Source organism: Cnephaeus nilssonii (assembly GCF_951640355.1).
Source record: "Cnephaeus nilssonii genome assembly, chromosome: 9".
Lineage (NCBI taxonomy): Eukaryota > Metazoa > Chordata > Mammalia > Chiroptera > Vespertilionidae > Cnephaeus > Cnephaeus nilssonii.
In genome coordinates, this window is record NC_137080.1 from 14,593,593 (window position 1) to 14,606,435 (window position 12,843).

General features: G+C 40.4%; 1 protein-coding gene across 2 annotated transcripts in view; it reads left to right on the top strand.

Annotated features, from left to right (window-relative positions):
• Nucleotides 1–441: 441 nt before the first annotated feature.
• HSF2 (heat shock transcription factor 2) overlaps nucleotides 442–12,843 on the top strand; it is a 35,745-nt gene continuing 23,343 nt past the window's right edge. For both annotated transcript variants that reach the window (XM_079781405.1, XM_079781406.1), the window contains exon 1: nucleotides 442–613. In XM_079781405.1, coding sequence (XP_079637531.1) covers nucleotides 521–613 — 93 coding nt within the window. In that variant the 5' untranslated portion in view covers nucleotides 442–520. The remainder of the gene's footprint in view (nucleotides 614–12,843) is intronic.

Sequence of the window (12,843 nt, forward strand, 5' to 3'; positions counted from 1 at the left end):
CCGCTCCCCTCTCCCATCTGAATTATTATACTCTTTCCTGCTAACTGGCTCCAAACACACCTGCCCACCCAGCTCCGGCCTGTGAGGACTTCTTGTAGCCACAGCCCCGGAACCGCTCCCACGTGAAACAGCCCAACGTGGTCCCTCAGCCAAAGGTCCGCTACAAGTCAGGGCTCTGGTATAAAAGGCCAATGAGAAGGCAGCGTCCCGCTTCTGCTCCCACCCCCTCGGCTCCCCTCGTATCCAATCGCTTGTCTCTTTCGCGTAGTGGGCGCCCGGGATTGGCTGAGAACGCTGACCGGCGCGGGACCAGTGCGCACGGGCGGAGCGTGGCGCCCTGTCCATCACGGGCGGCCGTGGGGCCCGTCCTCCTCGCTGCGCGCCCGGCGAGGCTGAGGGGGGCGGGGCCCGGGCGCTGCTGCGCCTGCGTCGTGGGCGTTCTCGGGGAGCAGCTGCCGTCGCCGCCGACGCCGCCGCTGCGTTCGGGTGTAGAACCTGGAATCCCTGCGCCTCGTTAACAATGAAGCAGAGTTCGAACGTGCCCGCTTTCCTCAGCAAGCTGTGGACGCTCGTGGAGGAGACCCACACCAACGAGTTCATCACCTGGAGCCAGGTACGGGGCCGGGGCCGGCGGCCTCCGCACCCCCTGGCTGGCCGCCTCCGCCCTCGCTCTCTCCCGCGGGGTTGTCCCTCGCGGCCTGCGTCTCGACGCCCCCACGCGAGGCCCGCGGGGGGAGGGGGGGCGGTGGCGGGGCGGCGCGGGCCTCGGCGTCCGGCCTCGCGGGGGGGGGACCCCCTGTGTTATTGTTCGCGCGGGGAGTCACGGGGCGCCGCGGGGGTCCCGGTCGGCGCCGCGCGCGCCCAGGCCGCGGTGGGGGAGGGGCGGCCCGCGCGGGGCCCGGGCGGCCTGCGAGGCCTCCTAACGGTCCTGCGGGGTCGGCGTTCGGCACCGGCCCGCCGGAGCCGAGGGTGAGGGCGCCCCGCCTTCCTGCTCCCTCATCCTCGGTCCTCCCGCCCGCCTCGCGCGGTGCGACCGGGCTGCCCCAGCCCCGGGGCCGGCATCCTCCACGCCGCCGCCGGGGTTCCTCGGAGAAATGGACCTCGGGGACCCGCTCTCCTCCCTGAAACGCGCACACCCCCCGATGGGCGTCTTGAGGAGGAGAGCAGCCAGGGAGGGGGGCAGGTGTTCCAAGGCAGGTCACTGCTTGTCAATGGTGTCTTTTAAATATTATGTGGGAAAGAGCAGCACGCTGTTGTTGGGAGGTCCTGAGCCATTTGTAGGAACGGGTTGTTTTTTTATGGTTATTTCATAAAAGTGCGAAGGGACGATCAGGCACCTGGGGAGGAGCTCGAAGGATGGGTGAAACGCCTGGGTCGTGGGCTGGATCCCAGCTCTTGTCAGGAAGCATGAAGGGCCTTCGTCAGCGCCTTATCTTGTCCGGCCTGTGCGCCAAGGTTGGGGGCATGAATGGGTGGCCTTGCACTTGCAAACACTGAGACGCTAAAAGCTGCGTGGTTTTTACGTGAACTGTGTGTCGGCGTCAGAATTCCCTCGCAGGCTGTTGCAATCCTTTTGTAAAGGGGAGTGGCTTTCATCTGTTTGGGATATGTCCTTGTTCAGAGGGCTACACTGTATCGGGCACCTGCTAGGTGATGAGTAAATGTTACCTCCCCTCTCTCGCCCTTTTCTTTTCTGTTCCTTTCCTGTAATTCTGTTTCATGGTTGACGCTTGTCTCAGCAGGGAGCCATTATGTTGACGCTTTGACTACTGTAACACCATATTCTGTCATTTGTGTTTTGTTGTTGTTTTTTATCTTCCTTCTAGGACTTAATTTTCTGGTAGGTCGGTATGGTCAGCTTGATGGTATTAAACATTTGATGAATTGTGTACAGTTGTACAAAGAAAGGTGAAAATAGGGAAGCCAGCTGCCTGCATGCACTTAAAAATAAACAGATGTCTCATGCTTTCATCAGTCGGAAGGATTAAAAGCTGACAAGGATGGATGGGCACAGGCTGCTACTACTCAGCCTTGCATTCGTGTTGGAGATTGGACTGAGACTCTTCCCCCTCATCCAAGCTGACTTTATCATACCTTTTTGGCTGGCATGTGCCTTCTTATGTTTATTGCCTAGGAATGGTACATAAATATATTGGCAATTGGTTTTAATTAAAGGGCATTATGTTGGTGACAAGTCTAATCAATTCTCATCAGCCGAAGTATTTTGGTATTATTTTATGAGCAGTATCAAATGTGGAGTCTCATACTAATCCATAAATGCATCATTTTATGAATTCTATGCTAAATAAGCAACTTAAAATCATTCTTATCCCATTATTAAGTCTAAGCTTAAATACACATTTTCTAATACATGATGGGACAATTAAAATATAAATTCAGTGAGGGCAGGGACAGTATCTATGCCAGGGACACAGTAGGTACTTAATAAATGCTGAATCAATGACATCCTTGATATACGTAATGAGAGTGGTAAGAATGATAAAGATAGAACTATACCTGAAAAGAATCTTAGAAATCATCAAGTTTAGCCTTATCATTATATAGATGAGGATTTGAGGCCTAGACAGGTTAGTTATTCATAATTACAAAGCCAAAATCTAACATAGATATCTGACCTTCAAGATCAGTGTTTCAGCAACATCACTACACTTAATATAGATTGACACAATATTTAGTTACCAAAGTGTTACCCTTTCACAAGTCAGTGGACAATTCTGGATTAATGTTGTCTAGGGCTAAAGCTTAGTGGCTTAGGGAAGCTGTCTCACTCTGCCACAGATTTTTCCAAAAGCAGTGACAGTGAAAGGTAGAGCTTTAATTAAACAATGATGTTAGATGAAAAAAACAACCAAAGTTACTCTCATCTTTTAGAAGTTGCTATTTTAAAAAAGTTGTTTCTGGTTTCCCTCAAACTTGTTTGGCTGAACTTTTGTTGATGTAATTTAGCATTTATACTATTACAGTGAAAATCATATTAAGACCTTTAGAAGCAGCAGATGTTTTCAAAAGGTAATTTTAATGCAATTTTTTTTCTTTTTCCACCAGTGGGAAATAATTTACTCCTCTAGCTTGAGTGTAAGGCAATGGGAGAAAATTCTTTCAAACTATAGTTTGAAAAGCTTGGCTTAATATTCCTCAAGACTTATATAACTTTAGTATTAGATCCAGAGTGTCTTTAAAACACATTGTACATGTTTTATTTTTCCCATGGATGTTTCTTTTTACTTTCTTTTTTCTTTCTTTCCTTTTTTTTTTTTTTTTTTTTTTTTTGGTTCTTTCAGTTCCTGTAACTTTTATGTAGCTATTTTGGCCTTGGTGGGTAGTAGTCTATTGCTGAATTGGGACTGATAGTAATATTGGACAACCTAAAGCTGTTTCAATTGTAAAAGAGTCCTAAATAGAGGACACAGGTTTAGCTTGGAAGCAACTGAGGAAACTTGATACTCAGAGTTGAGACTGTGGAAGTTGAATGGAAGTTCTTGCCATTGATTGTGGGAAACAGCCTTTACTGCTATTGATATTTGATATTTATGTTGAAGTGAAGCACTATAAAAATTAGAAAACTGGAAAGTTGTTTTGCCAGTGTTATTACCTTTGTCTCTGTTCTTCAGATTGTTTGAAAAGACCAAGAAGTGATTTCCCCTGACCTTATATCCATGTGCCCCTTTGGCATTCTGTACTTCCCTATCCCTCTCAAATCAGCAGTGACAAATCAGGAAATAGGAGGGAAAAAATGCAAAAACAGAATTTGTCCAGTATTCTCTAGCTGTCTTGGTTGAGTTTGTTCTGCAGGCCCTTAAACCTCCCACTGTTTTGGTATCATTTTGAACTTCTCAGCAACAATCGGGTTATTACAGTATTCCCTACTGAAATCAAGAAAGGCCACAAGAGTGGCAGAAAGCCATCCTAGATGGGCCTACAGAAAAACTGAAAGATTCATTGAGAAGTTTTTGTTTTGTTTTTTAGTTTGTATCTACACAAGAGAATGAGCTCAAGACTCAAAAGGAATGGTTGTTGAACATTAAGAAGTTGTAGACTGATTGTTTTTAAAAGAATATTGCAAGTTTCTATTCTGAAAAATGTTTTAAAATAAGGGGGCTGAAGTATTAGATTATTAGTAAGAATTTTTAGATGTCTTTAAGAGGACCAGTTTGAGCAGTAACAACTATTACTACTCTTCAGAAGTTTGTCAACATTTATGGATGAGGCCTAAAGAAAAGCTACCCATTTCTCTCACTGCATTAAGTAATGGCTTTCTTCCCCTTGTAAAGTATGTAGGGTGAGTCCTGGGTTGTATTGCTTGAGCCTCACAGGTCTAAACAGCAGTAAGGTGGAATGTTTGCACTCAGAGAGGTTATTTACTAATTTTAGAGTGGTGACTGCAGGAATACCATAAGTGGAGACAAAGAATGATATGAGTGAATGAGGGTTGTGTGTGTGAGAGAGAGCAAAAATAACCAAGAGGCATTCATCTCTTCATTTGATATAATCCAAGAGTTGAAATTCTAAAAATAAAATTTGCTCTACTGTGACCACACTTTATTTATTCAGTTACTCACAAATATTTATTGTGAATCTCTCATGGCCAAATAGTGTGCTAATACTAGGAATTTATTCAGTGGTGAACAGAATGTCTACCTTCATAGAGCTTACCTTCTAGCGAACGGCACTGGTAATTAACAAGTAAGCAAACACAAATAATATAATATAGTTAGTGTAAGTACCATAAAGAAAATGATTCAAAAGAGAATGTATCAATTTAGGGTCCAGTTAGGAGACATAAGTCAATGCAGTTTTTTAACATGAAAAGTTTACTAGAATTGCTAACTATATTGGTGAATTGGAGTAAAGAAAACTCTAAAATATAGGAGTAACAGTTGTTAAGAAGCAGCCACCATTGCTAGGGCTAACAGAGTGCCAAAGTAAGAGTCCTCTCCCCAAGTGTTAAGATCCTGGCCTTGTTAGAGAGAGTTATGACTATTTCTCACTGAATGGCAAAGAAGTTACTGGTGCCACACTGGTGGAACTTACTGGAAATTCATCCTTCAGAACTTGCTGGGAAATATAACTTCTAGGGTAGAGGTTGGCAAACTATGACCATGAGGCAGCTGTTTTGCAAATAAAGTTTAATTGGATTTAGCCATGCTTAGTTTATTACATAGTGTCTATATAGTTGCTTTCTTGCTACAAGGGCAGATTTATGACCCTATGATCTACAAGTTGAAAATATTTACTATCTAACCCTTCAAGAAAATGTTTATCAGCCTTTGGCCTAGAGCAGTGGTCTGCAAACTTCGGCTTGCGAGCCACATGCGGCTCTTTGGCCCCTTGAGTGTGGCTCTTCCACAAAATACCATGGCCTGGGAGAGTCTATTTTGAAGAAGTAGCGTTAGAAGAAGTTTAAGTTTAAAAAATTTGGCTCTCAAAAGAAATTTCAATCGTTGTACTGTTGATATTTGGCTCTGTTGACTAATGAGTTTGCCGACCACTGGCCTAGAGTATCCTAGAAAGCTGTTTATGGGGAGATGTCATATTAGAGATACTCGAATTTGAAATGTCCCAAGGAATAGGGAGAGTCAAGGGAAGCTGCTGCCCTGAAGGAGCCTGTTAAGGACAGGGCATCAGGAAGAGGAATCCTTTCCTCGTTTAATATCTCTCTAGTATCTTCCATTGACAAAGCTTAATACCACGCCAGCTAGCAAAAGAAAGGTACTTATGGGACTCAGTTCCGTGTTTGCAGAGCAGACAATGAAGAATTAATTTGGAGCAATAAATTGATAACTAGCATGTAAATGACAGACTTGTGGGTATTTGAGGTAGAGTAATAAGCTCCTCTGAACAGTTGACTTTTGAGCCAAGACTTGAATGATTAGAAAGGATGGACTAAAGGGGAATGGCACATCTAAAGGCCTTGAACATGGCATTTTCATGGGATTGGAAAAGGCCCAGGTGATTAGAGTATCCTTAGAGAATGTGGGGTCAGAAAGGGAGATGGGAACAGATGATATAAGGCCTTATGGGTATGGTGAGAAGATTGGAATGAGGGAACTAATTAGAAGATTATCACAGTTTTCCACTATGGTGTTGAATATAGTGTGGCTGAGACTAGGGTAGTAGCAGTAAAAGTGGTGAGAAGTAGTCAGATTTGATAACTACTTTCAAGGCAAATCTGCATAACTTATTGATAAATTGGCTGGAATTGGAGGAGGGACAGAAGAATTAGATTTGGCCTGAACAACAGGATGAATAATGGTACTATTTGCTGAGATGTGGGAAGATTTGGAGAAATGCAGGTGGGGCCATATTAACTTTGAGATTACAGATGGATCACTAGTAATATTTGAAAATTATTTTATCTTGCTTACGTTTTCATATTCATATGGCCACACCTAATTTTTTTTTAATTATCACCCTGGGATATGTTTTTAGAGAGAGAGGAAAGGGGGGAGGGAGAGAGAGAGAAACATCCATCAGTTGCCTGCCTTACACACCTGGACCAGGGATCTAATCTGCAACCTAGGTATGTGCCTTGACGGAATCTAACCCTCTACCTTTTGGTGTACAGGATGATACTCCAACCAACTGAGCCACCCAGCCAAGGCTGGCCACATCTAATTTTAAAGGAGATGGGGAAGTGCAGTGTTAGGAAGGACAACAAATATTGCTGAAGAACCTGAATGACTTCTGCACTCCAAGACATTCATGTGAAAATGTTGAATAGGATGTTTGGATGTAAGACTGGTGTTCAGGGTGGAGTTTGGAGCTTTGAGGTCTTAATTTATAATTCCCCGATTACTAATAAGTTCAAACACTTCTTCATATTTATTAACCATTTATGTTTCCTCTTCTATGAAATGTTTGATAATTTTTCTATTGGGTGGTTTATCTGTTACTATTTGTAGTAATTCCTTGTATATTCTGTATATATTTTTTAATATATGTGCTGCCTATATATTTTCTCAGTTTGTGGCTTATCTTTTTACATTCTTTTGATGACCAGAAGTTCTTAATTTTTGGTATAGCTTAATATATAGTCTATTTTGAAGTTTATGCTTTTTTTTTCTTCAGGGTGTGTTCTCTAACCTGCTCCAAAGAAAGAAAAATACTTTTCCATCTCCTTTTCTTCTGAAAGTTTTAAAAGTTTACATTTCATGCCCTAACCAGTTTGGCTCAGTGGATAGAGCGTCCGCCTGCGGATTGAAGGGTCCCAGGTTCTATTCCGGTTAAGGGCATGTACCTTGGTTGCAGGCACATCCCCAGTAGGGAGTGTGCAGGAGGCAGCTGATCGATGTTTCTCTCTCATTGATGTTTCTAACTCTCTATCCCTCTCCCTTCCTCTCTGTAAAACATCAATAAAATATATATTTTTTAAAAATGCTGACAATAGAAAATCCAAGTGTGAAATTTGAGATGGTCAGGGGCAGAGGTGTAGATGTGATAATCATCACACATAATAAAGTCTGTAATTAGATACACTGGTGTGGATGAGATTGCCTAAGGAAAGAGTGTAATAGATGCCTTGGTCAAGGATAGAAACCAAAACATACACTACCTCTTGGTAGATGGAAGGCAGTTGTAAGAAATAAAAGTCAATAATGTATAGAGCTTCAAAGCCAAAAGTAGAGAGGAAGAGATTGTTGGTAATGCCAAATTAAATGACTCAGAGGTGTAGGAAGATCAGGACTGAAAAGAGGGCATTGAATTTGTCATTTGACATTTTAGAAAAAGTGGTTTTAGTGGAGAGAAACAGAAACCAATTTTTAGTGAAAGTTAGTAGATGGTCCTGAATTGCAGAAAGAGACTTCAAAGTATTTGTTTGATAAATTTTGCAGTGAAGGAAAAGACAAATGGGGTGGGTAGATTGAGAGGAAATTAAAGGAAAAGTCCTTTGAAAATGGGGGGAAATGTATGAATTTATAATTTATTACCTAATAACCAACACTAGTTACCAGACTTCTTAAATTTTGCCAATCTAATAAGTAAAAATTATTTGTTTTGCTGTATATTCAATTATAAATGAAACAGTCTCCCTAAAATTCATATTGGATTTTTCATTTGTTAGAAATTTTTAATCAGTGCAGTTAAATTTTGTTAATAGTCTTTCAGCTTTATTTAATCTATTTTAATAATTTTATTATCAGTTAAGTTGAGACACAGTAATAGAAATCCAAACAAGAGTGGTGTAACAAAAAGTGTATTTTTCTCTTACATCTGAAGATGCCCAGTCACCCTCTGTTTTTTTCAGCCGTACTTTGTTCCTCTACTTCAGGGGTTTGCTGGAGCACTGGTCTTTAGCTCCAAGTTCCAAGCAGGGATATGGGATATAGGGATTAGATAGTTTGAATCTCTCCCCTTTTAGAAGCTTTTCTGAAAACCTCACTGAATATATATTCTACTTTTATTTTGTCAGGTGTGTTATTTGGCCACCTCTTATTGTAAGGGGACTGAGAAATGTAGTTTCAGCATCAAACAAAATTATATTTCAGTAAGAAAACAGAGGATCATCCATGTTGTTGCATATGGCAGGATCTCTTTCTTTTTTTTAAAGATATATAATGTGACATTATGGAACATTTTTTATATATATATCACGTACATTTATATACTTATACACTTACTAGAGGCCCGATGCACAAAATTCATGCAAGACTAGGCCTTCCTTCCCCTGGCTACCGGCACCGGCTTCCCTCTGGCGCCCAGGACCTGGGCTTCCCTCCGGCCACCGGCAGGCACCTGGAACCCAGGCTTCTCTCGCAGCCCCGGCTTTGTCCGGAAGGATGTCCAGTCTAATTAGCATATTATGCTTTTATTATTATTATATATATATATATCACAACTTTTTAATTATTATAGATATATATATCACAACTTGTCAATGGATTGACACTTAGGATGTTTCTGTATCTTGTCTACTGTGAATAGTGTTGCAGTGAATATGGGAGCACTGATATCTCTTTGAGATACTGATTTCATTTCCTTTGTGTATACACTCAGAAGAGGGGTTGCTGGATCATATGGTAGTTGTATTTTTATTATTAATTTTTTAGGAAACTTCATACTGTTTCCCTTAATGGCTATACCAATGTATACCCCCACCAACAGTATACAAGGGTTCACTTTCCTCCACATTCTTGCCAACCCATTGTCTTTCATTTTTTTATAATTAGCCATCCTAACAGGTATGAGGTGATACCACATTGGTTTTGTTTCGATGTTCCTGATGTTTAGTGATGTTCAACACCTTTTTATATACCAGTTAGCAATTTGTATGTCATTTTGGGAAATATGCCTATTCATATCCTTTGCCCATTTTTTAATTGTGTTGTTGGTGGTTTGTTGTTCATGTTTTTTGCTGTTGACTTGTATGCTCTCCTTATATATTTTGGATCTTAATCTCTTATCAGATAAAATATTGCAAATATCTTCTCTTATTTTGTTAGGTTATTTCATTTTGTTGATTCCTTTGCTATGTAGAATCTTTTCAGTTTGATGTAGATGATATGTTAATTAGCTTGACTAGTAGTTATTTCACTGTGTATGTATATATATCAAATCATTGTATTCTACACCTTAACTATATACAGTTTTAGTTTTGAAAGATACAAAAATAAATTTAAAAAGTAAAGGCGTCTGGAAATAAGGTAGGCAGGTAGCAGTCTCCATCAATAAACTTACTACTTTTTACCTGTATGGCTTCTGGGTTTATTATGTATGTAATGCTTCCAAAGCTTGGTTGTAAAATGTGAGGTAGCAGAGAGCTTTTGTTTTTTTCCTTCCAAATGGAGAATTTATTAATCCTTTTCCCTCTTAATTATATCCCCTGCTTTGAATGCTACCCTTACTTAATTATCTTTTAAATTCTCAGACAGATTTGCTTTCTCTGTCTTCTCTAGTCTCTCCTTTCTTTAGTACCAAACTAAAGAAATACCATGGTTTTGTAAACACCATGATTCTACCTCCTGTATGGGATAGGATTAACAACTCCCAATTGTTTTTAGTATTTTCTTACCTATTGTTAAATATTTTTACAAATGAACTTCAGTACTTAATATTTCCTTGTGTTAGCAGCTCTTCACCTTGCCTCCAAAAATCGTTTTTGTGTTTTTTTTTCACCTGAGAGAGAATTTAATGTATTGGTTAATTTAGGCAGAATTAACCGTTTTACAACCGTGTATTCGTTTCTCAGTAGTTTAATATTTTCTGAAAGGTCTTGTATATTTTTAAATTTTATTTTTAGAAACTTTTCTGTTATTGGAATCTTTTATTCCATTTAAGTTTTAATTGTTGTGGTTGTGATAAAATATACATAACATAAATTAACCATTTTAATCATTTTTTTAATCCTTATCCAAGGATATGTTTTTATTGATTTTTGAGGGGGAGAGAGAGACAGAGAGACAGACAGACATCCATGTGAGAGAAACGTCAGTTGGTTGCCAGTTGTTTCCCATACACACCCCATTCAGGGATCACACCCACAACCTAGGTATACATACCTTGAGCGGGAATTGAACTTGTAACCTTTTGGTATATGGGACCATTCTCCAACCAACCGAGCCACCCGGCCAGAGCTTCCCATTTTAACCATTTTTAGGTATATAGTTCAGTGCCATTAAGTACATTCATATTGTTATGCAGCCATCACTACCATCCATGTCCAGAATGTTTTTCATCTTCCCAAACTAAAACTTCATACTCAATAGACAATAACTTTCAACTCCCTCATTTCTCCTAGCTTACTAACTACTGTATCTATTAATGACTATTCTTAACTCATATAAGTGGAATCATACATTATTTGTCCCTTTGTGGCTAGTTTATTTTACTTAGCATAATGTCTTCAAGGTTTATATACCTTGTAGCATGTCTCAGTTTCTCTTTAAGGCTAAATAATATTCGTGTGTGTGTGTGTGTGTGTGTGTGTGTGTGTGTGTTTGTGTGTGTGTGTATCACATTTTCTTTATCCATTTACCTGCCAATGGACATTTGGATTGCTTCCACTTTTTGTCTACTGTAAATAATGCAGCTATGAATATGGGTGTACAAATATCCTTTTAAGTCTCTGATCTCAACTCTTTTGGGTATATACATAGAAAGGGAATTGCATGGTTAATTCTGTGTTTAATTTTTGAGGAACCACCCTACTGTTTTCCACAATGACTGCTCTAATTTCATTTTCACCAACAATGCACAAGCATTCCAATTTCTCTAAATACTTACCAACACTTATTTTCTGTGCCCTTCCTCTCATGTGTGTGTGTTAATAATAGCCATTCTAATGACTATGAAGTAGTATATTGTGGTTTTGGTTTTCATTTCCTTAATGATTAGTGATGTTAGGCATCTCTTCATGTGTTTATTGCCATTTGTATAGCTTCTTTGAAAAATATCTATTCAAGTCCTTTGCCCATTTCTAATCAGGTTGGTTGGTTTTGCCATTGTTGAGTTGTCAAGTTTCTTTTTATATTGGGGATATTAACTCCTTGTAAGATACATAATTTCCAAATATTATCTTTGATTCTGTGGGTTTCCTTTCCACACTCTTGATAGTGTTTTTTACACAAAAGTGTTTATTCTGAGGTAGCTCCATTTATTTATTTTTGCTTTTGTTGCCAGTGCTTTGGTGTTATCCAAGAAATCACTGCCAAATCCAGTGTCATGAAGCCTCTCTTTATGGTTTCTTCCAAAATTTTTATAAATGTAGGTCTGTCATCCACTTGAGTTAATTTTTGTATATGATGTAAGATAAGGGTTCAGACTTCATTCTTTTGCATGTTAGTACCCAGTTTTCCCAACATCATTTGTTAAAAAGACTGTCCTTTCCTCATTAAATGGTCTTGGCACCCTTATAAAAACCTTTTTGGCTGTATATGCGAGAATTTATTTCTGAGCTCTCTATTCTATTCTTTTGGTCTGTCTGTCTTTGTGCTAGTACCATGCCGTTTTGATTATTGTATTCTAGTACGTTTCAAGTTGTTTATTTTTTTGGTATGAAAGAACACTAGTGAATTTAAGTATTAATTAGTAACCAGGTACTTTACTAAAGTCTCATGTAGTTTTTCAGTTGGTACAAAGATACAATTATGCTTACAAAAATGATAGTACTTTTCTCAAATTTTATCTTATTTTTGTCTAATTTTGTTAGCTTTAAAACAATCCTCTCTAATAAAATGGTAATATGCAAATTAACCATCACTCCGCTACATAAGCCATGCCCACCAGCCAAGCCACGCCCACCAGCCAATCAGGGCAAGTATGCAAATTAACCCCAATCCAAGATGGCTACAGCCACAGAGAGCAAGGTTTCCCAGGTAACAGAGCAAGCCAAGCTTTCCATAGCCATTGCAGGCCTAAGCCTCCACTCAAGCTACAAAGTTTCAATTATAGAAGGTAAACAAATTCAAACAAATGGCGGCAGAATGGAGCTTGAGAGAGCAGGCCAGGGTTGCCGGCGGCAACAGGGGAAGCAAAGCTTTCCGCACACCCTGGCCGGGCTCACCCGTTTAAGGCTACAAAGTTTCAATTGTAGAAGGTGAATTAACTGCCACAGAAATGGCTGCCGCCCCAGGCTACAAAGTTTCAACTGTAGAAGGAAAATAAATTCCAGATACCAGGGCCTCCCCTTGGGTTGCCAGGAGGCGTGGCCTGCCTGCAAACCACCACAGGCCCCTCGCTCAGGCTGCCCCACGCCCCACGGGAACCCCCACCCTTATCTGTGACACCCTTCAGGGCAAACCAGCTGGCCCCCACCCGTGCACCAGGCCTCTATCCTATCTAGTAAAAGAGTAATATACAGATTGATCATCACTGCAACACACAATA